General features: G+C 39.0%; 2 protein-coding genes across 2 annotated transcripts; one reads left to right on the top strand and one right to left on the bottom strand.

The window, feature by feature from the left end:
* Positions 1 to 815: 815 nt before the first annotated feature.
* Positions 816 to 17860, top strand: LOC139943982 (uncharacterized). The gene is made up of 10 exons (XM_071940906.1): positions 816 to 1024; positions 4977 to 5105; positions 5608 to 5691; positions 7777 to 7865; positions 9073 to 9252; positions 10025 to 10162; positions 11091 to 11146; positions 11917 to 12053; positions 12626 to 12789; positions 14667 to 17860. Exons 2-10 carry the CDS (start codon positions 4985 to 4987, stop codon positions 14814 to 14816), a joined length of 1119 nt encoding a protein of 372 aa, XP_071797007.1. The 5' UTR covers positions 816 to 1024; positions 4977 to 4984; the 3' UTR covers positions 14817 to 17860.
* Positions 17861 to 18042: 182 nt separating this feature from the next.
* LOC139943981 (uncharacterized) lies at positions 18043 to 24068 on the bottom strand. The gene is made up of 3 exons (XM_071940905.1): positions 23881 to 24068; positions 21736 to 22371; positions 18043 to 20626 (listed from the first exon to the last, which is right to left on the bottom strand). Exons 1-3 carry the CDS (start codon positions 23893 to 23895, stop codon positions 20060 to 20062), a joined length of 1218 nt encoding a protein of 405 aa, XP_071797006.1. The 5' UTR covers positions 23896 to 24068; the 3' UTR covers positions 18043 to 20059.
* Between the last annotated feature and the right edge of the window lie 1852 nt (positions 24069 to 25920).

Genomic DNA, 25920 nt, shown 5'->3' with positions numbered 1-25920 from the left:
TGTGAAAAACGAATTACAAGTAAAACGATATTTTAAACTACCATTGCGTGCAAAAGGATACAAAATTGTTGTATTCATAGCTTTATTGCCTAAAAGTAAGTGTTCTAAAGGATAAAGGAACACGTTGCCTTGGATCGGTCGAGTTGGTCTTTGAAAAGCGTTTTGTGGCCGTTTGTTATAAAATGCGTATGGTTAGAAAGATGATTTAAAAGTAGAATACAATGATCTACACAAATATGCCTCGAAATTGCATGGTTTTCTTTTTACCTCGTCCAATAACTCCCATTAATAAATGGCCGACCGTGTTAGTTCGCGACGTAAAAAGAAAACCGTGCAATTTTGAGTGATACTTGTGTGGACCATTATATTCTACTTTTAAAACATCTTTGTAACCGTATACATTTCATAACAAACGGTTTCAAACGCTTTTTATAGACCAACTCGTCCGATCCAAGGCAACGTGTTCCTTTAACCATGCAACTACAGATGTTAAAAAGGGGATTTTTTTAATTAATATTTTTTATTATTATACATTTTCCACAGTAAACTGTCCATAACTTAATAATGCATTAGGCGACATGTGACTCATTTTCACAGAGTGGGTCTCATATTATGAAATGAAAATCGTTAAGTTACAGCCAATATATCATTCAGATAAAACAACGAAATTCGCAGCCAGAAATTGAGCCAATACTGGGATTTTTTTTTTACCTCCTTGTACCGCATGTGTTATATTTTTCTGAATACGCGCGTTCCATCCAAACCATGTGTTTGCCACGGGGTGTGTGTGCGCGGTGTGTTGACGTCGTACCGTGGTCTCGTACACACGCATGACGTGTTGTTTATGTTGACTTGGTTATATATAAGACACCGACCTTCATCAATCAACTAACTAGCTCAACCCCCGCCGTCGTCTCCCTATCTACGGCTCATTCATACAGTCACACCGGTGTGTGGAAGGTTACTATTTTACTTATCAGTTTGCAAGAACCTGATTCGTTTCTACCATCAACTTTAAAACTGAGTGAGTATTTTCAATGAAGTTTTCTGATGATCGTAACCCAACCGTCCTCTTGCTTGTTGCGTTGTGGCTTGCCTGCCGGTCGCCGCGCCCGCTGGGCCGGCGGCAGTACGTAGGCCTACACGGCGGGTGAGTGTGGTACAGATAGGACCCAATAACACTAATTTTTGGAAATCATACATGTATGGTCAACTGAACGAATTCGAACAACATGTAGACCAAGCTACAGTACTGGGGCTCGACTGCGACTGTGCTCATTTGAAATGAGTGGCTGCATGTTGCAGAAATTCCTCTCCTTTTTTACACTGTCACTGCATTTGCATAATGAACTGCCATTGGACAAAAGTTGTGATTGAATTAAAATGCATTCTTGTTAAAGGCAGTGGACACTATTGGTAATTACTCAAAATATTTATTAGTATAAAACCTTTCTTGGTGACGAGTAATGGGGAGAGGTTGATGGTATAAAACATTGTGAGAAACAGCTCCCTCTGAAGTGCCATAGTTTTGGAGAAAGAAGTAATTTTCCACGAATTTGATTTTGAGACCTCAGGTTTAGAACTTGAGGTCTCGAAATCAACCATCTAAACGCACACAACTTCGTGTGACAAGGGTGTTGTTTTCTTTCATTATTATCTCGCAAGTTCGATGACCGATTGAGCTCAAATTTGCACAGGTTTGTTATTTTATGCACATGTTTGAGATACATAAACTGTGATGGCTAGTGTTTGACAATTACCAATTGTGTCCACTGCCTTTAATGAACTCTATAGATCTATATTTATACAGGTAGATTTGATTGAAGGTGTTTTAATAGTTTTCTTTTTTTTAGCTTTGACTTTTGAGAGAAGTAGATGACCGTTAAAAAAGTTACATATATGACATTTCAACTATTTTCAGTTAAAAATTTCTTGTTGAGAGTTTATATTCACTTATTATAAAAAGACATGTTACTGATCAGTATTAGTTTGATTTGTTTAATTAAAAACATGGCACCATTACAGTGTTTACAAAGGCCTATTTTGCTGTTTTGTCCAGCTAAGTTCACAAGGTTTGTAATCAACAAAAGAAGCTGGGATTACAATACATGTAGCTAAACGTTGATGCATGTCGGTATACGTATTTAATTTCAAGCGGACAAAGAAATCTTAAAGACAAACAGCATCTGCTGGCAATATGTTACAATGGATAGTTGTATTAACCAACCAATGATTCATTCATTTCACAAAATAAAACAAGAAAAGGCTGAACCTCACTCACAAAAGACATGTTTGTATTACTATTATTATAGCACGTATATTTTCAAATGCTGGTCATCTCGCCACCTGACAAGCTCATCCCCAACAAAGTCACCCCTGCAAAGTCGCCCCCTACCCGGCTCGCCCCGGGTTGAAACAAAGTCGCCCCCAGCCAATGTCGCCCCCTAGCAAAGTCGCCCCCCGATGCTGTTCGGAAAATAATTAAGGCTACAATACCTATGTTAGAAAAAATATAGTTAAAACATTTACCCTAACCCTAATCCTAACCAATTCAATAATTAGGCCATTATATTACCGAAAGAATCCTTAGTTATTTTCTGGGCGACTTTGCTAGGGGGCGACATTGGCTGGGGCGACATTGTCAGGGGGCGACTTTCAAATCGGGGCGACTAGCCTCCATATTTTCTTCCCAAATATTTCCAAAATCAAATATTATAATGCATTAACTTGAGATTTCTTATTTTATATTGGCCTTGCCTTGGCCCTGTTTTCTCCAACAGCCATAGACTTTATGGAATACAGCAAACAAGTTTGCCCTTAAAGTAAATCCTTGGTCTATAATACTGCTAAATCTCTGGCTGTCATCACAGACCCCCCACTTCTAAGGCCACCTGGTAAAAACTAAATCCAGTAGTGACAGACTTGATCAATGACAGTAGGGAAATTCTACATTCCTGTAGGGCCGTGGGGTAGTAGGAGCGACAGCATTACATTTCATTTGAAAACTGTTCTGAATTTGACATAACATATTTTGAGGAAAGGGGTACAGTTTTGTACTTTGGTTGTAGACTATCACCAGACGTACAGCCTACATGCAGGGTTTCGGAAATATTTGAAGTAGAAAGCAGATAAATTTAATGAAGTTTGTGGCACTTTTTGTTGGGTGAAAGTCGTGGCAAGTGTGTTGTGTCCGGGGCCTGCCTAGCTCTTTTATTCCAACGCATTTTCTCTTACATTAAACAAACAATGTTTTACATTGGGGTTTACTACAGCAATTTACCTTGGAATAATTTGCAATCACAGTCTACTTGGAATTCTACAATGTTTTTTAAAACTACATGAATGGCAAAACCAAACTTTGCCATTGATCCTTTAAACAAAAACACTATCCTCAGCTAATCCGCATCTACAGTACTTTTAGCAGCATGCAGCATCGGAGTCCAGCCTTCTCCAGAAGACAATTAGAGCATACTGATCGAAACATCGAGTTGCAAACAATGGTTCTTTTCAGAACCACCCCAACTCATTTAGAGAAAGTCATTACATGGTGTTCCTGCAAACCTTTCTATATCGTATCTGCATCCACAGTACTTTAAGCAGCATGCAGCATCAGAGTCCAGCTTTCTCCAGAAGACAATCAGAGCATACTGATCGAAACGTCGAGTTGAAACCAACAGTTCTTTTCAGAACCACCCCAACTCATTTAGAGAAAGTCATTACATGGTGTTCCTGCAAACCTTTCTATATCGTATCTGCATCCACAGTACTTTAAGCAGCATGCAGCATCAGAGTCCAGCTTTCTCCAGAAGACAATCAGAGCATACTGATCGAAACGTCGAGTTGAAACCAACAGTTCTTTTCAGAACCACCCCAACTCATTAGAGAGTCATTACATGGTGTTACCGCAAACCTTTCTATATCGTATCTGCATCCACAGTACTTTAAGCAGCATGCAGCATCGGAGTCCAGCTTTCTCCAGAAGACAATCAGAGCATACTGATCGAAACGTCGAGTTGAAACCAACAGTTCTTTTCAGAACCACCCCAACTCATTTAGAGATAGTCATTACATGGTGTTACCACAAACCTTTCTATATCGTATCTGCATCCACAGTACTTTAAGCAGCATGCAGCATCGGAGTCCAGCTTTCTCCAGAAGACAATCAGAGCATACTGATCGAAACGTCAAGTTGAAACCAACAGTTCTTTTCAGAACCACCCCAACTCATTAGAGAGTCATTACATGGTGTTACCGCAAACCTTTCTATATCGTATCTGCATCCACAGTACTTTAAGCAGCATGCAGCATCGGAGTCCAGCTTTCTCCAGAAGACAATCAGAGCATACTGATCGAAACGTCGAGTTGAAACCAACAGTTCTTTTCAGAACCACCCCAACTCATTAGAGAGTCATTACATGGTGTTACCGCAAACCTTTCTATATCGTATCTGCATCCACAGTACTTTATGCAGCATCGGAGTCCAGCTTTCTCCAGAAGACAATCAGAGCATACTGATCGAAACGTCGAGTTGAAACCAACAGTTCTTTTCAGAACCACCCCAACTCTTTAGAGATAGTCATTACATGGTGTTACCGCAACCTTTCTATATCGTATCTGCATCCACAGTACTTTAAGCAGCATGCAGCATCGGAGTCCAGCTTTCTCCAGAAGACAATCAGAGCATACTGATCGAAACGTCGAGTTGAAACCAACAGTTCTTTTCAGAACCACCCCAACTCATTTAGAGATAGTCATTACATGGTGTTACCGCAAACCTTTCTATATCGTATTTCCAACATGCAAAGTTTCAAATTCTACTTGGAGTTGAACCCTATACCGTTCTTTTCTGAACCACCCCTGCTCATTTAGAGAAAGTCATTACATGGTGTTCCTGCAAACCTTTCCATATCGTATTTCCACCATGCAAAGTTTCAAATCCTACCTATCCTAAACTGCCTATTTTTGTTTTTACACAGGAAGCATCATGGTGTTTGTAGCCGACTACCGGAGTGATACCATCACCAAGCCATGTGCTGACATGAGGAAAGCTATGATGGAAGCGGAGGTCGGAGACGATGTTTTCGGAGATGATCCTACAGTGAAAAGTAACTTGTATTGCCCGTTTATACAATTTAATATTTTGATGTTGCTATTTTTATGTTTAATTTGTTTGCTGACTTGCGAATGGAGCCTCACATGCGTACAGTTGGTGCTGTTATTTTGCTGTTGGATGTGTACTAAGTTGTACATACGTATACATACATACAACAGCATTTATATGAGACGCCTTTTTCCCGAGGTTACAAAGCGCTTACAGAAGACAAAGTAGTCCAAACTCATGAGGTTCCAATGTAAAGTGAAATAAAAAAGTTGTACTTCTGTAAAAACGAGTCTTAAGTACTTTCTTGAATTGTCCAAGTGTAGTTGCATGGCGAAGATGTGATGGTAATAAAATAAATGATAACAAATATTCAAAAAACACTATTTGTTCTTCTTGGTTTTCGGTTTCACTCTGTCACGTTGATTTAGGTTTTGGAAATAACGCTCAAGTTCATCATGACATTCATTGAGCTGTTTTTTAATTTTAAAATGTGATTGGTTTTGCAGAACTGGAAGAGACTGTGGCAGCCATGTTGAAGAAGGAAGCTTCACTGTTTGTGCCAACAGGGACAATGTCTAACCTTATCGCTGGCAAGTTACATACAAAAGACAAAGTACAAAAGCTTTCTAGAACAAAACAATTACCATATTTTTCTAAGAGGGGTCTTCAAGAGCCGGCATCAGTTTAGGGTCTGTGTTCAGTTTCCAACCTACCAAACAAATCGTCTCAAATAAGTTGTAATTTTAAAGGCAGTGGACACTGTTGGTAATTGTCAAAGACTAGCCTTCACAGTTGGTGTATCTCAACATATGCATAAAATAACTAACCTGTAAAAATTTGAGCTCAATCGGTCATCAAAGTTGCGAGATAATAATGAAAGAAGAAAACAAAGTTGTGTGCGTTTAGATGGTTGATTTCGAGACCTCAAGTTCTAAATCTGAGGTCTCGAAATCAAATTCGTAGAAAATTACTTCTTTCTCGAAAACTATGGCACTTCAGAGGGAGCCATTTCTTGTCACCAAGAAAGGTTTTATGCTAAAAATTATTTTGAGAATTTACCAATAGTGTCCACTGCCTTTAAAGTAAAAAGTAAACAAGAGTAATTGTCAAGATCCATCAGCAATGTACAAACAATTTGTCATTGTATTTTGTGCACTGTAAGTGGGATATAAAAGATTTTATATTTTTGTTTGTTTGGTTGAAACAGCATTATCTGTCTTGTTCAGAGAAAATAATGTGTACACAAAATTTCTGTTGAAGAAAAGCAGGCCATGCAACTTTAACTCAATAATGTTAAAAAATACACCCCCTTGAAACTTTTAACCTATAAAAGTCATCAGTGTCAGCGCTACTTTCCTGGTCTCTCAAACCAAACGAACATCCGAAAAACAAAAATTGAATGTCTCCACTTCCTCCCCGCAGGGTTTAAGGAAATAAAAAGAGGTCAGCTCAGAGAGAATAAAGGTCAAGCCTTCAGGGCTAGGAACATTAGGGGTGGAGCAAGCGTCAACATGAACATGTGTTTGTCAAATTTTTACAAAATTTGACCTTTTCGGATAGTGTGAGGTTATAAGGATTCTGATGAGTTTTCAGTGCATTTAAGAGACATATTGGGTAACTATGTGCTGTTCCAACCTTAGAATCGTCCCAACTAGGCTGTAGGCCCCCTAGCATTTTTTGGAGAGATTGCTGAAAATTTCTGGAGCAGTTACGTCCATTCAGGAAGATTAATCCATAAATGGAATATATATACAATCTGAGAAACCTATCTGACAGAAACGTTTCTCAAATTTGAATTTTTGGGGATGAAAACTATTAACCACATTACTTCAAAGTGAAATTATTATCAAAATGCTTTATATTATCAAAAGCTACTGTACTTTCTAACCAAGTAAAAGAATGCATGATTCACAGTGTGTACAGGCAACCTTTGTCTTGTTGTCAGGGGCCAATTTCATAGAGCTGCTTAAGCAAAAAATGTGCTTAAGCACGAAAATAGCTCGCTTATTTTACACATGTTACTGGCCAAAATTTCATGCCATATACATTGCTTATGACTAGTATTTAGCTGTTGTTTACTTAGCATAACAATTGAGTGGAGTCTTGGCCGGAGATCTGATTTTACTAAGCAATGAATTTGTTGCTTAAAAGCAGATTTTGTGCTTAAGCAGCTCTATGAAATTGGGCCCAGGTTTTGGACTACATTTACATTTATAACGCAAGAGCCACCCAAGGAGCTTTTATAAGTAGTTAAATGCACTGGACACTATTGTTAATTACTCAAAACAATTGTTAGTAAACAAGCTGATTTGTTAACAAGCAATGGAGAGCTGTTGATAGTATAAAATATTTGGAGAAACAGCTCCCTCTGAAGTAACATAGTTTTTGAGTATTGACCCATTTCACCTGACGTCATCATCAGAAAAATCTTGAATGCGCCATACTGGTTTGCAATTTCACTGTGCGTTTTTATATACAACTCTATGCTGCGCGTTATGCAGTAGAGTGTGCATTTTAGGCGACGCGGCGTTAATACACGTAAACCTAACTGGCCACCAACATGATGAACGTGGCATTGGTCGCCGCGTGTGATGCGCGTGCAAGGGGTCAATAGAAGTAATTTTCACTCAAATGAAAACTGTGATTATTTTCTGATGTATTTTGTCTTGTTCTAGTGATGGCTCACTGCCAGGGCCGTGGTGAGGAGGCCCTACTGGGTGACGAGTCACATATGATGATCTACGAACAAGGAGGCATTGCACAGGTAAAATAACACTTAAAGACACTGGACACTATTGGTAATTGTCAACGACTATCCTTGGTGTATTTCAACATATGCATAAAATAACAAACCTGTGAAAATTTGAGCTCAATCGGTCATCGAACTTGCGGGATAATAATGAAAGAAAAAACACCCTTGTCACACGAAGTCGTGTGCGCTTAGATGGTTGATTTCGAGACCTCAAGTTCTAAAACTGAGGTCTCAAAATCAAATTTGTGGAAAAGTACTTCTTTCTCGAAAACTATGGCATTCCAGAGAGAGCCGTTTCTCACAATGTTTTGTACTATCAAACTCTCCCCATTACTCGTCACCAAGAAAGGTTTTATGCTAATAATTATTTTGAGTAATTACCAATAGTGTCCACTGCCTTTAATATTGGCAGGCCTTTGCTTCGCTTATAAAAGGAGAAGGGCACCAAGGCATTTTTATCCTTGGTAAAGGGCACCGTATGAGGAAATTGTAAATATCTACTGTAGCATTTCATGGGCACCAAGGCAATGACCAGGGGGGCATGGAGGCAATCACCTCTAATGCCTCCAAGAAGTATCAGGTCTGTATTGGTGCAGCTGCTCCTTTTACTGCGCTCCCTCCATTTGGAAAAAGCAACACTCAAAAGTTTTGTATTTTCTTTTTCGATCCTTGAGAAATCTGTCCCCCTGATATTATGTCCCCCATTGGGAAATAAACATTTAGCCAGCACATTCAAGAGATGGTGCACTGGATGAGTTTAGGTTTTTGTGTAATTTGTTTTGGATTGATTACTGTGGGGTGTTGTGGCCGAGCGGATAAGAGCACCGAACTCAAGCTCTGGTGTTTCAGTTCAGCAGAGTGTGTGTTCGAATCCCGGTCGTGACACTTGTGTCCCTTAGCAAGACACTTCACTATAATTGCTTCTCTCCACCCATGGGTAAATGGGTACTTGTGAGGGCAGAGATGGTTCTTGTGATTGGTTAGCTCAGTGCGCTACATATTTGGCGGCACAGGTTGTGTACTCCCCAGGGTGCTGAGATGGTTAAGGAATGAAATGGCCCAGTAATTAGAGTAATAATGTTGGAAGCGCTTTGAGACATGGTGTATAAAGCGGTATATTAAAACCAAGTATTATTATTATTATTATTATTATTATTATTATTATTATTATTATTATTATTATTATTATTATTATTATTATTATTATTATTAATAACAGTTTGCAGGGGTGAACCCTCGGACTGTAGCCAACAAGCCAGACGGCACCTTCGACCTCGAGGAAGCAGAGTCTAAGATTCGGATGGAAGATATCCACTTCCCAAGAACTCGATTGATATGCGTTGAGAATACGCACAACCTAGCAGGAGGGAGGATTCTCCCGATTGAATTCCTTCAGAAGGTAAACAGGGTTTGTCTAATACGAGGCAAAACTAATCAGTCTGTGCTTTTAAAGACCGTGGACACTATTAGTAATTGTCAAAGACCAGTCTTCTCACTTGGTGTATCTCAACATATGCGTAAAATAACAAACCTGTGAAAATTTGAGCTTAAATTGGTCGTCGAAGTTGCGAGGTAATAATGAAAGAAAAAACACCCTTGTCACCTGAAGTTGTGTGCTTTCAGATTCTTGATTTCGACACCTCAAATTGTAAACTTGAGGTCTCGAAATCAAATTCATGGAAAATTTCTTCTTTCTCGAGAACTACTCCACTTCAGAGGGAGCCGTTTCTCACAATGTTTTATACTACCAACCTCTCCTCATTACTCTGTACAAAGTGAGGTTTTATGCCAATAATTATTTTGAGTAATTACTATTAGTGTCCACTGCCTCTAATTGTGTAAATTGTTATTCAATTAGATTCCTATTTACAATAGCTTTTAATGTAAAGATCATTCTAAGAGATGTTAAATTTGCATCGGGGATAAAGAATAATTATTTTGGTTTTTATCCATACACCAATATGTGTTAGCACTGTATACTCAGTACTTTCCCGAGTTCTGTGAACAAATATCACAGGCATGTTACTCGGGTGGGATTCGAACCCACGACCCTTGCAATTCTAGAGTAGTGTCTTACCAACTAGACTACCGAGGTAGCCCGGACACTAGAGGCATAGATCATTCTACACAAAAGACAGACATGATTTTTTCAAGTACATTCTTTCCTGCAGGTTCGTGAGCTTGCCGATAAACACAAGCTCATGGCCCACTTGGATGGAGCACGACTCTGGAATGCCGTTGTTGCCATGGAAACGACCCCAGACACCATTGCCCAGTACTTTGACTCCATATCGGTCTGCCTTTCCAAGGTAAAAATAAAAAAAGGGACAAAGCCTTGCCTCCAACAAAGTTAGAATAATATATATAAAAACTTTTCTTTCACAGACAAGATCAAGCAAGAGCGTTTCTCTTCAGAACCACCACTGATGTACATGGTGTGTCTGCAAACCTTAAATAAATCAGGGACGTTGTTTTAACCAGAAATGTTTTAAACCATCACCTACACAAATTATTTTGTTATTATTTTTTGTCATATATATTTACGATCAAATTTATAACAAAAAGGAAAATAAAACATGATGGAACACCCAAGATTGCAAAGTTAGGGCTTTCAAAACCAAAGATAAGCAGTCTTCGCGCTCGCAAGCTTTCACACTTTGCGCAAACAAGCTTTCACACTTTGCGCTCGCAAGCTTTCACACTTTGCGCTCGCATGCTTTCACGCTTCGCACTCGCAAGCTTTCGCATATTGCACTGGCAAGCTTTCACGCTTTGCGCTCGCATGCTTTCACGCTTCGCACTCACAAGCTTTCACGCTTTGCGCATACAAGCTTTCACGCTTTGCGCTTGCAAGCTTTCACACTTTGCGCTCGCATGCTTTCACGCTTCGCACTCGCAAGCTTTCACGCTTTGCGCTTGCAAGCTTTCACGCTTTGCGCTCATAGTTCAGGTGTTTTTTTAAACAGCCTATCACATCCCTGATATATTGTACTCTCATCATGCAAAGCTTGAAATCTTACTTAGACAAGGTCACAGAATTCTTTCAAATAGATTTTTCAGGAACGGATTGAATATACTGTCGGGAAATGGAATTTACCCTCAACATATTTTATGATAAAGTTCATTGCAGAACTTCACCTAAATTCATCACATAAGCTTCCCACAAAAAGTGCTGACCTAAAGCTTAATACGTCCACATGGCTTACCAATACTGGCCTCGGTTTTGTGTTATTTCAGGGCCTAGGAGCGCCGGTTGGCTCATGTTTGGTCGGCAGCAGGGAATTTGTTGAGAGGTTAGTGACAGATGTATGTTATTTATTTCTTTTTCTTGTGGTGCGCCAGAGCAGCCCAGCATAAAGGCAGCTTATGAATCCAAGAAGGTCAAGTGCGTCTTGGCTTTTGACATCAAAAAAACAAAGACATTTTTTTTTTTAAGCTATCTGTCGGGTTTCAAGAAAACTTTGCTAAGGGTCAAGTCAAAACAACAGGCCATTTAATTTAAATATTTTTTGCATTAAAAATTAAGCCTGTTAAGTGCGCACGTTTTTGTCGTGGATGTGTTTAAATCATTGTAAGTGGAACCAAACTGGTAACAAAAAGATTGAATGCACGCGAGAATTTAATAGTCTAAACGTGTTCCTCCTAAATTTGGGTCATACTTTCAGGGTTTTTTTTTGTCAGCACACCCTGGATATTTGTAAATTTATATTCGCTGTGGTCTGTTTCAGAACCGAAAATGTAGGCCTACTGAGTTGAATGATTGTCTTCTAAAAAATGGTACCTAAGACGATCAAATAAACTAATGTACATGATGGCTTAATTTATACAAATCCTGCGATGGATTCAACATGGTCAACCATTATACCACATCTACTCTATAGGAGCGGACCTAGAAATATTTCTTATAAAAGGTTTTTTCCAGTCATGTTTTTGAGTAAGAACAACTACCAATAGTTACCAATTGGAAAGAAAATTACCAATAGTTACCAATTTGGATTTTTTTTATATAAAAGTATTTCTTAGTTAAGTTTGTTGAGTAACTTTCCACTACATAATTTTTCAGAGGACGTCGGCATCGCAAGGCACTTGGTGGAGGTATGCGTCAGTCTGGTATCCTCGCGGCAGCTGGGCTTGTAGCATTAGAAAAAGGATTACCGAGGCTGAAGATAGACCACGCAAATGCAAAGCTGTTAGCTAAAGGTAATATTTTTTTAAAGCTTATAGGTCGAGACATGTTTGAGGCAAGCTCTTGTGATTCTGTTCAGAAGAGTGTGGGTTCGGGAATCCTGGCACTTGTGTCACTGAGCAAGACACTTAACTGCATGCTTCTCTCCACCCAGGGGCAAATGGGTACCTGTGAGGGCAGAGATGGTGTGGTGATTGATTTAGTCGAGAAGGCTGCATACTCCCCAGGGAGCTGAGATGGTTTAAAGGCAGTGGACACTATTGGTGTTACTCAAAATAATTATAAGCATAAAACCTTTCTTGGTGACGAGTAATGGGGTGAGGTTGATGGTAGTCTTTGACAATTACCAATAGTGTCCCCTGCCTTTAAGGAATGATTTAAGGCCCAGTGACCAGGTGTAATAATGTTGGCTGCGCTTGGAGGGGACCTTCGTGTGTGAAAAGCGCTATATAAAAACTGGTTATTTTTCTCATTATTAATTAGGATTTGAAACTTTGCATGGTGGATACGATATAGAAAGGTTTGCAGTAACACCATCATTATTAAAAAAAATAACATTATCATGTCTGACATTATCTCCCTGCAGGAATTTGTGACGGGAAATTCTCCAGCTACACATGTGACGTAGCGTCAACAGAGACCAACATGGTGTACCTTATGATGAGCACAGGGGTGTCTGCCATGATGGTTTATAAAATCTTAGACGTAGTGTTGGAGGGAGAAGAAGAAGAATTTGGCCAAGGCATTCAGGTAATGATCATAGTTTGACTATAGAGGGCGGCAGATAACACAAAGAAGTTAATATTAGATTTGTTTTATTCTATTTTGTCGATTTGGTAGATTTGAAACAGTGAATGAAATAAACTGTCAACATATTAAATTTTGGTTTAAAGGCAGTGAACACTATTGGTAATTACTCAAAATAATTATTAGCACGAAACCTTACTTGGTAACGAGTAATGGGGAGAGGTTGGTAGTATAAAACATTGTGAGAAACGGCTCCCTCTAAAGTGGAGTAGTTTTCGAGAAAGAAGTAATTTTCTACGAATTTGATTTCGAGACCTCAAGTTTAGAACTTGAGGTCTCAAAATCAACCATCTATAAACGCACACAACTTCATGTGACAAGGGTGTTTTTTTCTTTCATTATTATCTCGCAACTTTGAAGACCAATTGAGCTCAAATTTTCACAGATTTGTTATTTCATGCATATGTTGAGATACACCAAGTGAGAAGACTGGTCTTTGACAATTACCAATAGTGTCCACTGTCTTTAAGACGGGTATGTTATATGGGTGTGATTAGAATCCACGACCTTTTGCAGTTCTAGAGCAGTATCTTACCAACTAGACCACCGAGGTTGCCGGGTAGCTAGAGGCAGTTCAAATTCTATATTTTAGCAACAATTTAATAGATGGAATTTAATAGATGGACTAGTAGGGATTCAAGTCACGGACAAAAACTTGATCTACAAAAGGTATTACGGGGATGCGACTTTACATTTCATCGCCTAATATTTTTTTTAGGTGTTCGGCCACCAGCCGAACAACTATTGTTATTGTTCTGTTTTTTTTTTTTTTTTTTTTTGTTTTTTTTTTTCTGCGTGTTCTTCTCCTCGAACGTTCTCGCGCGATTTTCGCAAAAACTAAAGCTTGTATGAACCTGAAACTTACCATATATATTGATCTTAATGAGTAGACGAAACAGCAACATTTTTGGAATGATGACGTCATTGATGACGTCATTACGTTCAAAAAAACGCTAAAAATTGGAGAGTTCATATCTTGAGAACTACAAATGCCACACACAAGATATTTGGTGCATATAAAAGGTCTTGTAATTAGCTACAAAAGTCGTGCACAACGTGACCTCATGTGACTTTTACTTCCGGTTGAAACCGGAAGTACAAAATTTCAAAAGTTCATATCTCAAGAACTATATATCATATTTGCAAAATTTGAATATCAGTTTGAAGATCAGTTATCCTGCTCAAACTTTTGCACAAACATAATGGCAGTTGAATTTTGCCTTCTGGTCGTAAAAGCGCGCGTTTGTGTTGACCTCCATTCATTACGCGTAGAAACCAGATAGTATCGCCATTCATGTATGTGAATGCTACTATTGTATTGTGGGTGTGTGGGTGTGTGTGCGTGTAGTTCATGTAGGCCTACATTGTATCCATGCTCTACGACAAAACAGCACTGCGTGGCTGTGGGCATTACGGGTTGTGTATACACATGCAGACTCCGTTGAAGGCGCGCGTAATTCAAATTCCACTACGCTGGGATTCGCCTAATCTTTCTTCGTGCGATTTTGAACAAAATGTTTAACTACTATGAACTTGAAACTTATCATAAACATGAACCTTCATGAGTAGATGAACCCGCAACTTTTTTGGAATGATGACGTCATTGATGACGTCATTACGTTAAATAAACGGTAAATAATTGAAAAATTCATATCTTGAGAACCACAAACGCTACGTACAAGATTCTTTCACTACATGAAACCTCTTGTAATGTTCTACAAATGTTGTACACAACGTGACCTCATTTGACCATTCACCCGAACACCCTGAGTTTGTACACAAACTCTCAATTTCTAGTTTTTACTTTTTTTTTTTAACAGGTACGAGTGTGTCCGATAAACAAAGCATGTATTCGACTGGCAGTGAACCTACATATTACCACTGAATCTATTGAGATGACCCTCAAGAAACTAGCCTTCGTCGATCGTCTCATCGTGAGTGGGGAGGCAGCCAATCACCTTCCAAAATAAAGAAAACTACAAGACGTTCTCAGATATAAAGAATCCGTAGAAGGACAGTTGGGGCGCCAAACTGTAATTTTGTACTTTCTCAAATCAAAAAACTTTTAAGCCTGCGCTCGCACGTTAATCTATAGGCAGACGTGCGCATCACTCAGTACCTGCTCAAAAACACGCACCACAATCACATTGGGCCGGATAAATAAAAACTAGCAATAACTTATCAAGTTAAAGGTTCAGCATTAGCAAGCAGACTGAAAAGTAAAAGATCAGGCATGAACATTTTGCTCGCTGGATTACCTTTCACTTATAGCCATATAAATAAAAACGACATTTTACTAACATACTGTAGCAATTACTTGTATTGTTACAAGCTACTGCATGAGGAGCTTGAGATTTTACTTACACAACAGTGTTGCATATATGGCTCGGTATCAGGTCAGTATTTAAGGGTTATTTTTCCCTTGGCCTAATGATCCAACTTCAAATGTTACTTATAAATTTGTTGTGTACTTTAATTGCTCTAAAAGAACCAATCTCTGGAGTGCTGGCGTGGAGAGGCTGTTTCCTCATAGCCACTCCCGCCATCAAAAACTTGACTAAGTGGAAACTGCCCGCCTGCATTTCAGTTAATCGCTATTGATCTGCGAGTCCATGCCTCTATTGTTATACTCCTGAATACCCCGCTATTGTGCTTTTCTCCGACCACTTACTAATCCGTTCAAGTAAATGGTGTTTTTCCAGTAAAAGGTTATTTATAGAGATTTGAGCAAATTCTCATGCCTGATCTTAAACTTATCGACATTTTGTTAATGCTGGCCTTTACACGGCCCAGTATCTTGTGAAACTATCAGGTAATAGTAAAATGTCGGTTTTATTTACATCTCAATAAGAAGAGTCCCTCAAGCATTGATTTTACCTATTAGTTCGACCAATTACTAGCAATATTAAGGCTTACTTTTATTTATAAGGATTTAAGTAAAAGACTAGTAAAAGCAAATGCTAGTTTTTATTTATCTGGCCCATTGGCCGGAAAGTGTGAGACGAACAAGTTTTTGTTTTATAGAAATGATAATGCCTTCAACTTTTATCAACTGATGAAAGTGTAGATTATTTGTATACGAATCTAAACTCGACTGTACATGTACCAATCTGCAGTTGAGTGTACAAACTAAAGTGATAGTTCAATTTGAAAATAACTGTCTTTGAATTTCCAAAAACATTTTCAATTAAACAATTTGCTTTAATAATATATACACAATTTTAAACAAAAAATTGTACTCGATAATGTTGCAAGCACCAAATTGTGTGCTTAAATTTTTCAAACAGTTAAATGTGAACAAACGTCCAAAGATTCGGGGAATGTAGTTTAAAGTCAGAGATTAGACTCTAAGTGTAGATTCGTGACTACAAAGTGGCTTCGGCTCATACATTCTATCCACGAATCTACACTTTCTTGATCATTCTCTTTAAAGGAACATTACAGAATTGGTTTTTGCTAACAAAACAGTTGCTGGCAGTGTAAGCACTTTATGTAATCTATCATATACATAAACTGACAAACCTGTAGAAGTTTGAGATCGATCGGCCCTCTGGGTCACGAGAGAATAGTGAAGAACCGATTACAAATTTTGCATGACATTGATGCATACAAAAAAAATGAATAAAACGCTCACTGAGCGATAAACTCCAAACGCAAAGTTAAATTATTTATTTCTCATCAAATATGACATTTCAGACAGAAATATTTCAAGGGATGTTTTCTACCATCATCATCATTAGACCGTGTAAGTTTTATGTAAATCTGTGATCTTCATGATTTTTGTTTCTTACCAATTCTGTAACGTTCCTTTAACTGATATTACTAATAACACAAGCATTTATTTATAAAGCAAATTTTTCCAATGGTTACAATGCGCTAAGGTTCATGTAATTACAATTTGTTGCCTGAAAGTATTAAAAACTGTTTACCAACCAGAAGGACAAATGGTACAAACGCACAAAGTATAGCCTAACATTTCGACCTAAGCAGAGTCATATTTGATGTTGTGGATTTGCGCGTTGAAATACGCGTCAAGTGTTATCGGACAATTATCTTACTGCTGAATGCTTAACCATCTACGTGAAGTTGATAATAGCTTATCACTTTGGAGATATGGCCTTAAAGAAACATGTTGCCTTGGATCGGTCGAGTTGGTCTTTATGATTTAATAGAAAGACATTTTTAAAAGTAGAATTTAATGATCAACAAGTATCACTCGAAATTGCGTGATATTCTTTTTACCTCATCGACCTGTACTGTCGGCCATTCATGGGAGTCAAATTTTTGACTCCCATTAATGGCCGACCGTGTTAGTTCGCAAAGTAAAACCGTGCAATTTCAAGGCATGTTTGTGTGGATCATTGTATTCTACTTTTTATAACATCTTTCTAACCATATGCATTTTATAACAAATGATTACAAACGCTTTTCAAAGACCAACTCGACCGATCCAAGGCAAAGTGTTTCTTTCACCTATAAAAATATATATTTTTGTAATCAGTAATAATTCATAAAACACTTTTATAGTTGTTTGTTCAGTACCGGTATACAACTTTATTTGTATTCTGTACAATAAGCAAACATTGATCAAGTGAGAAGCCGTTCAGAATAAACAATGTGTTCAAGCATTTCATTCTTGGGTTCAAAGGAAATAAGTGAAAGTCAACTATTTTCAAATAATAAAAGAAATTAAGAAACAACAGCATTTTATATGGGGGAAAAATACCCTTCAGAGTCATCCGTTATTTATTTCTGTCATATTGTGCAACTCCATTCCTATCCTTCTGAAAGTTTGTATATACTCAGCGCCTTGAGTACAGGGTTTGGTAGATACATGCGCTATATAAGACTTTGATATTATTTTTTAACGGTCAACCTTAAGCATTGATTTGAAGTATCTGCTTTTTTTTTGAGGGCATTACTTTTGTCAATATTTTGAGTGGATAAATAGGACAAAACAAATAGGAAAAAGATTTAACATTTTTAACATTGTTTATTCCGAATGGCCCCCCCCCCCCAGAAAAAAACACTTGCGTTGAATAAGGGCAGCTTCACAAAATATAGTAAATAAAGAGAGCTACATGTATTGTATGTAGGCTGAAAACAAAATACAAATGTGACATACGTGTGTACATGTAAATTAATTTTCCTTCATTATTGTTCTGTGTTATTTGTTCACCGTTTTATCTGTTGTGGTTTTTGGGGGGGAGAGGGGTTGTTTGTGGTTTGTTTAGATCAAGGGGAACTCAGCAAACTCTTATGCGGGAATATAAATGGGGAGGTAGTGCTTTCTGCTCTACCAGCCAGGCTTCGGACTGATGAAACCCAAGCCTACATCCGTATGGACTGTTCAGGGGGTAACCCTGTTTCAGCCCTAGGAGTAGGTGGAAACGGCCTCTGGAAAAAAATAATTGTAGCCCACACCTTGGAGTCGCCTTCCGGCGTAGGTGTGTCTGGCGACTTGCATAAAAAAAAAATATAAACAAATTAAAAATATAAACAAATGATCTCTCTTCTTTTCTTGTATCTAAAGTCGTTGGGTTAAGATAAAGGATTATTTTGTGTTTTTTTTACTCTTTAAAATAAAAATAAAACAAGTTGGCAAAATGCCCAACAAATAAAATACAAACCTAAACTGCAAGTATGACCTAAATAAAAAATCTACCCTATGACATTTCTATGGCAATTATACGAAACACTGATACAATGTACCGAGACAAAAACTGAGACGAAACTGTTGATGTTATGTACACAAAGTCTACAATGTACTTTCCTCTGGCGGTGTTTACAGTCCGGCCTTGAATTAAACCTAAGCACCCGCAACAATAAGCCACTTGCAAGTTACATTATACAATTGTTGCATGCTGTGACGGGGTCCATGGCGTTTTGTATACCCGAGGGGGAAAATGGCACCTGAGAGTGCATTTGCCACCGAGGGTGTACAAAACCCATGGACCCCAGTCACAGCGTGCAACAATTATATTGTTATACCTTGGTAACATTGTTATTCCTCTTCTCAAAGTTCTGTTGTCATCTTCAAACATTATTGAGACGGAGCAATGCATAGTTTAATCATGGTTTAATAAGCAGACGAACAGTTCAAATAAGAAACCATTCTTCACCTGTTCCCTCAAACCCGTGTGTGTTTCGTACAGCGCTGGAAATGGACCAACGGGGGGAACGAGAAAGGTAATGTAGACCGTTGTACATCACTTTTCATGTTACCCGGCGCGCTGTGCATTACGTGTAGCGCGCATCTTTAGCCATGATACATACGTATTTGTTGCACGGCACGTGATTGGTTCTCGACCAATCAAACTTCACAATTTGTACAGAGGTATAACAAGACGATTTGAATACTGTCTGGTACAATGACTTGCTTAGTCACAATGTAGGCTACTGCTTACATTTGAATTCCTCAGACTAAAGAGACGGTTGCTATATCACATGGTTTGTATTGACCCCTTGCACGCACGTCACACACGGCGACTGATGCCACACTCACCATTTTGGTGGTCAATAGGTTTATGTGTAAACGCCACGTCGCCTAAAATGCGCAATCACTGAATAACGCACAGTTACATTGCCCACCGGTATGGCAGTTCCAAGATTATTCTGATGATGACGTCAGGTGAATTTGGTCAAAAGTGACAGTTGCTTCATTTATGGTATGTCAAATGGTTCATATAGCAAGCTTTTGTATATCAACCTCCAGGACGAGCACACCCCGGTACAATTGTGCCATACACATCCATTCAGAACTGTGTATGGGTGTTCACCATCTTTTACGTAACTAAGCAAAAGCTTTCCCGTAATCCTGTGACATAGCAACTGTTTCTATAGTCTGAGGAATTCAAATTGAAAAGGTTAAAAATCGAATCCCGATCCACAGAGGTGAAAGGCAGGGAAAGAAACCACTGAGCTAACCAGATCTTTACGAAGTCTGAACTTATATATCTGATGCATTGTTGGGTGTGCGCCTACAGTCACAGTAGGTAGGCATACATGTTTGAATCAGCTTTCACAGGGCCTATACAGTAATAAGAATACAGTACTACCTTGAAAGTATATAACCACAAGAATGCATGGTGTTCAGTTATGAGGCTACTGGTCCGATCCTAACCTATCTAGTAGAATACACATTTCAGGCCTAGAACACTACCAATTATTCACAAAGCATTTTGACAATCGGCAAAATGTTTCTCCGTTGTTCTCAACGTTTTTTGACAACAAAATGTTCCCAGACCATCTTTCTGTCTGACCTCTGATCCTGAAGGAACTTTAGAATCATATCAGTCATAGGCATAGGCAGACCGCACAATATTTCCTTCTTATTTTTGACGGCTTCGTCCCTGCAGAAGACGTCAAACAGCTTCTCCGCCTGCTCGTTAAACTCTGCTATATTACGAAAGTATCGTTCATTCTGTCTGTCTGTCCTGGTCTGACAGAGCGACATGAATTTTACGTACGCAGCCAAAATGTTTTCTTGAATAAGCTTGACGTGAACAGTGTAGATATTACAGCAGTTCCAATGCTCTTGAAGGCGCTCTGCTAGAAGCTGTGAGGCGTCATCTCTCGATCGTTGGGCTTTGCCGGCTCGTTTCGGACTCAGCAGATACAGCATATTCTGTATGACGTCCTTTTGAGTTGGGAGGACGCCTGGTGGGAATTCGGCTTGCTCGTGGTAGTCTACTTTTCCCAATGTACGGTTTCCTTTTGGTCTTATACACGTACTCATGCTTACTTGTGAAATTGGTGAGCTTGTTGACGCAGCTATTGCCTGGATAGTACAAGGAAAACAACATCAAATGATTATTATGTTTAATTTGCTTAGGGGATAAAGATTAATTTTGTTGTACCCTTAAGACCCGGTCCCACTGCAGCGGTAACGATAACGATAACGATAACGACAACAACGCAAAGAGAACGCTTTCTATTGGTCGAATTGCTCCACGCAGAATACGCACACCCTCATTCAACCAATGGAATGCGTTCTCTTTGCGTCATTATCGTTCTCGTTATCGCTGCAGTGGGACCGGGCCTTTACATCGATGGGAGATAGCACTGTATACTCAGTATTTTCTGTAGAAAAAAAATCTTGGCATAACTATGAAGTATGTACTGCCTGTAGCTACCGGGCAATCTCGGTGGTCTAGTTGGTAAGACACTGACAGTGTCTAGAAATCCAAAGGTCAAAGGTCTTGGGTTTTAATCCCACTCAAGCAATATGCCTGCGATTTTGTTCACAGAACCTACCGAGTATACAGTGATAACACAAATACATTGATATACATGGTGTGTAATAAAAAGAGCCCTAGGGTAAAACCCAAATTAAGATCACATGATTTTTGTTTGTAATCTATACTTTATGAATGAGTTAGCAGGCAGCACTCAAACCAGCGCTTACAATAGACCAATCCATTAAGCTCCGCCCCATTGCGTATTGACCAATAACAGCACATTGCACAACCAAAAGTCTGACACTATAAAGTCCAACATGCGTGAGCGTATGCTTGGCGCATGGGGAAGAGTTGTGCAGAATGGCATTGGAGAGGATCACGTGTTCTTGCTCACATGTGCGCCGTGGGCGGAGCCTAATGGATCTGTGTATTACATGTAGGCCTACAGCTTGTACAGTATCAAATTCAGGTGAGCCATGTAGTTCTGTATCTTGTTGGAAAGTGAGGGCTCTGAAAGGATTTGGTTGACTACTGGTGAACGCTGACCATTGTTTTGTTGGATTTGAGGCATTGAATGGTGAGGTATCAATGTATATTTGGTTTGCAGTAACACCATGTGTGTATCTACTTGCCAGGTAGAGTTTGTTCTTAGAGAAACTGTCTTGCTTTATTCTACTGCCGCAGAGTAGACCATTGTTTTGTTACTTACATCTCCGTTAACGTTCATCTGACTTCCAGCATCTTGGAGCCTGTTCTCGAGGCCAAGCAAGTCCTTCCTTTTCGGGTCCATAGTTTTCATCCATTTTCTGTCCACAAAGTCAACTCTGACCATCTTTCTATCGGATCTCTGATCCTCGAGGAACTTAAACTCCAAGTCCGTCATGTTTGATCCGCAGAGTAATTCCCAGTTTCTCCGGACTGCTTCGTCCATGCAGAAAACATCAAACAGCTGATTCGCCTGCTTGTTGAAGTCTTCCAGAACTTGACTGAATCGCTCGTTCTTCCTGCCTTTCCTCGTCCGAAACAGAGAGATGAACTCCACGTACAACGCCAAAATAGTTTCCTGTATATGCTTGACGTGAACAGTGTAGATATTACAGCAGTTCCAATGTTCTTGGAGACGTACTGCCAGGAGATGTGAGGCGTCAAATCGAGAACGTTGGGCTTTCCCGGCTCGTTTTGGATTCAGTAGATACATCATGTTTTGTACGATGTCCTTTTTTGTTGGTAGGATGCCATGTGGAAATTCCGCTCGCTCGTGATAGTCTACTTTTCCCAGCGTTTTGTTTGCGTTAGACGTGGCACTTCTACTCGGTGGGGTCGCCATTCTTGGAGCGGCAGCCATCTTGAAAATAAAAAATGAAATTCGATGATAATTTACAATTGTACACAAAAAAAGTAAATGAAGATGATCAATAGCAGATTGACTCGGACAAAGAGTCATTCAAGGGAAGTCCAGATATTTCAGCCCCGGTAGTGGTACTAGTTATAGTACCACTATAAGAATACTATTATAATACTATTATTACAGAGACAGAGTACTACAACAAAATACAATTACAAGTATTTTCATATTATAATATGCTATCAATTATTACTATACCTCATACATATTTCACGCAAGTGGTAAATGTGCATGACAAGCAGGGCTGTATGCTTCGTTTTTGAAAGGGCAAGGGCACCAAGGCATTTTTTTCTTGGTATAGGGCACCCTATGATGAAATTGCAAATTTGTACTGTGAGCATTTCAAGGGCACCAAGGCAATACCCAGGGGACATGGAGGCAATCGCCTTCGTTGCCTCCGTGAAAGATCAGGCCTGGACAAGTAATAGTTCCCCGGGAGCTATTCTACTTGTCATGCGCACTACCATTGCGCGACGTCATCCCCGGGCGCGTTTGATCGTGGCACCGTTTTGTATACACGCACGAACAGCGCTCTCTAAGCGACATCCAACACATGAACAAACGTATCATGCGCATTTTGTTTCACAGTAATCATTTTCTCTTGCTCAAAACTCACGTTCCGGTAACTGAATATGTATGAAGTATAGTTAAACAAATATAACATGGTTTATTTCGGGTGACTAGTCGATGAGCTCTCCTTGGTATTGGAAGTGGACAAACTAGTTAGTCAACTTCCAATACCTCGGGGAGCTAATATCGACTAGTCACCCTCAAACCATGTTGTATTTGTATATTCAATCATATATGATATAGGCCTAACTAAGAAAACTGTTGCAACCGTACGGCTACGCCTTAATTTGGCAAGGCAGAACACTCTATGCACAGTCCAATAAATCCAGTAACTCTGCCCTGAGCTTGAGGTAGCCTTAACATATGACGTCACACTTCGAGGCTCATGAATAACGGCAGAGACCGGCCTCCAAACCGGCAGCGTGTATATTAATAGACCTTATGCATTGACGTCATCCAGCTGCCATCTTTGAGGTCAAACGGTGACGAAACAATCGAAACGCACATAGATTGGCCAATGAACAACCTCCTTTTGACCTCAAGGCAAGGGCGCCGTACTGAAATGACGTCATGTGCATATGGTCTATCACCTTTAACCTACATTCATTTCACATTAGAGATTTAAACAATGCAGGCCTACTCCTCTTTTTTGGACTGCCCAAAGGCAAATATAGTGAAAAATCACAACAAAGCAAATATAAAAAATAGCACTATCCACCTACAAGATCTATTATTAACTACAAAGCCTCATGGGTTACTTTAAATTAAAGAATGTAAGCCTACACCACTCAGCAGATTACAAACTAACAAAAAACATAAAATATTTCAGATAAAAACTCATTCAATTCAACATGGATGAAGATAGATGAAGGAACTTACCATAAATAGTGCCATTCTTGACCAACTTCGACAGCAAGCAGTACAATTATAGATATAAGCACATCTAGATGATTTACAGAACTACATAATTCCCTCTTTGGACATAAAAGTCCATCAACCTCGTCAAAAAGAAACTATTGAGTGCTGACATTTTGTAACTAAAATTTGGCAACCTCTGCAAAAAAACATGGAGGAAGGAAATTAGAGTTACCGACTTTGCAAATGATCAATAGAGGGCGCCCTAAAGCAAACTCGGATTTCAGGGGGCGGGGCGGGCGGTGCGGGAGGTGCACCAAACTAAATCATTTTAGCAAAACTGTAATTATTACAGTAAAACTGTTTTTCATGCTCCTTCGCTACGCTCATACACATGAAAAACAGTTTTACCCTTATGAACGACCAAAATTAGCACATGATCTTTCGATTATTATTTTAGAATTTGATGTCACTCCATATGGCCACTGGATCCATTTTCTGATCACTATTTTGTTCTAGAAACGTTACTCTCATCGGTTGACAAAGTGGTGAATACAGTTAATTATGACCAGATATTCAAGAGAAATTGACAAATTTTAATGCCCAAAACCTTACTGACCTGTGCAAATTAATTTTAGGCTCAATTGGTCATCGGAATCGGGAGAAAATAACGGGAAAACCCACCCTTGTTTCCGTACGTTTCGCCGCCGTGTCATGACATGTGTTTTAAATAAATCCGTATATTCTCGATATCGATAATTGATATTGTTTAAATGTTTTCTCAAAAAGTAAAGCATTTCATGGAATAATATTTCAATAGAAGTCTTTCACCATTACCTTCTGTAAACCCTGTAAGTTATTTGTAACTCTGTGAACTTTTAATTGTTTTTTTTTTCTGTTCCGAAAGTGCACAATGGCTTTACACTCTATGGATTAACCACAAACCGTCAGTATTTTCCAAGCTTAGAAAAACTTTGATTGAGTCTCCTGTAACATGCCATAGAACATACCAGAGCTTTCTAACCAAAGGGTTGTGAAACGTATTATTTATGTTCAACAACTTGTAATGAGTTTAATTCAAACTGGTATAATAGATTGCACAATGACTGTAGAACTAAATTTGGCCAAAAGAATAAGCTCAGGACACACCGTATTCAAAACCCAGTTTGAGTTTGAGCTATTTTACAATGTGTTAACAAGCCTTCTTATCGCCATTCTTTGGCCCGTTTCAGATGCTTTTCACACAAGCTCTTTAGTGAAATAGGGAAGGTATGCCTTATAAGAGTCAAGTAATTTGCCCACATTTGTCACCTTAATGTTGAAACAGAAATCCATTTTCTGCTAGATTGCCCATTATACAACGACCTTATGGACTATTATGTTGGCTTTATATATTATTGATTATTACAAAGGCTTTGAAATTCTTGGTAGGGAAGATGGATTTACTTTTTTGATGGACACTCCCGACGAAGCTTTTGCGTTGCCAAGTATGTATTTTTATTAACTGTTTTAAAAGACAAAACAAAATGTGTGATTAGGTTTTTCCAATGTACCTATGTTTTTGTTCCAAGTTAAAACTCCTTTCCATGACCTATTCATGTAATTTATTCTTCTAATATTGTTACCCTTCCCAGGGTTATGGGGTATGTTTGGAATAAAACATAATACAATACAATATTTGGATAACTTTCCGTATGGCGCCACCACTTTACACCCATTTTACAAAAAGGGATATCTCATAGATTAGAATGAAAAAGTGGTGACGCCATAATATGGAAACTGGGCTTGAACTTTGACAAAGAAAACGCAGAAAGTGGGTTTTACCTTGAAAGAGATTGCTCAGAAGAACCAGCAGCTCCTTCGGCGATAACAACTTTCTTCTGATCTCTCCCGGTTGATCCTTCATGCCGCCGCTTTCAAGGTGTTGAATCGGATTTGCTGGTGTCTTCTATCGTCTTAATCTTTTGTTTCCGAACAGCAATTAATTATTCTGCCTCGACGCTGGTTTCGAACACTTCTTGTAAATCCATTTTTTTTTAGTAGAGCCTTCTTGATTTTTTCGAG

This window comes from Asterias amurensis, chromosome 11, assembly GCF_032118995.1.
Source record: "Asterias amurensis chromosome 11, ASM3211899v1".
Taxonomy (NCBI): Eukaryota; Metazoa; Echinodermata; class Asteroidea; order Forcipulatida; family Asteriidae; genus Asterias; species Asterias amurensis.
This window is presented reverse-complemented; position numbering and strand designations above follow the sequence as displayed.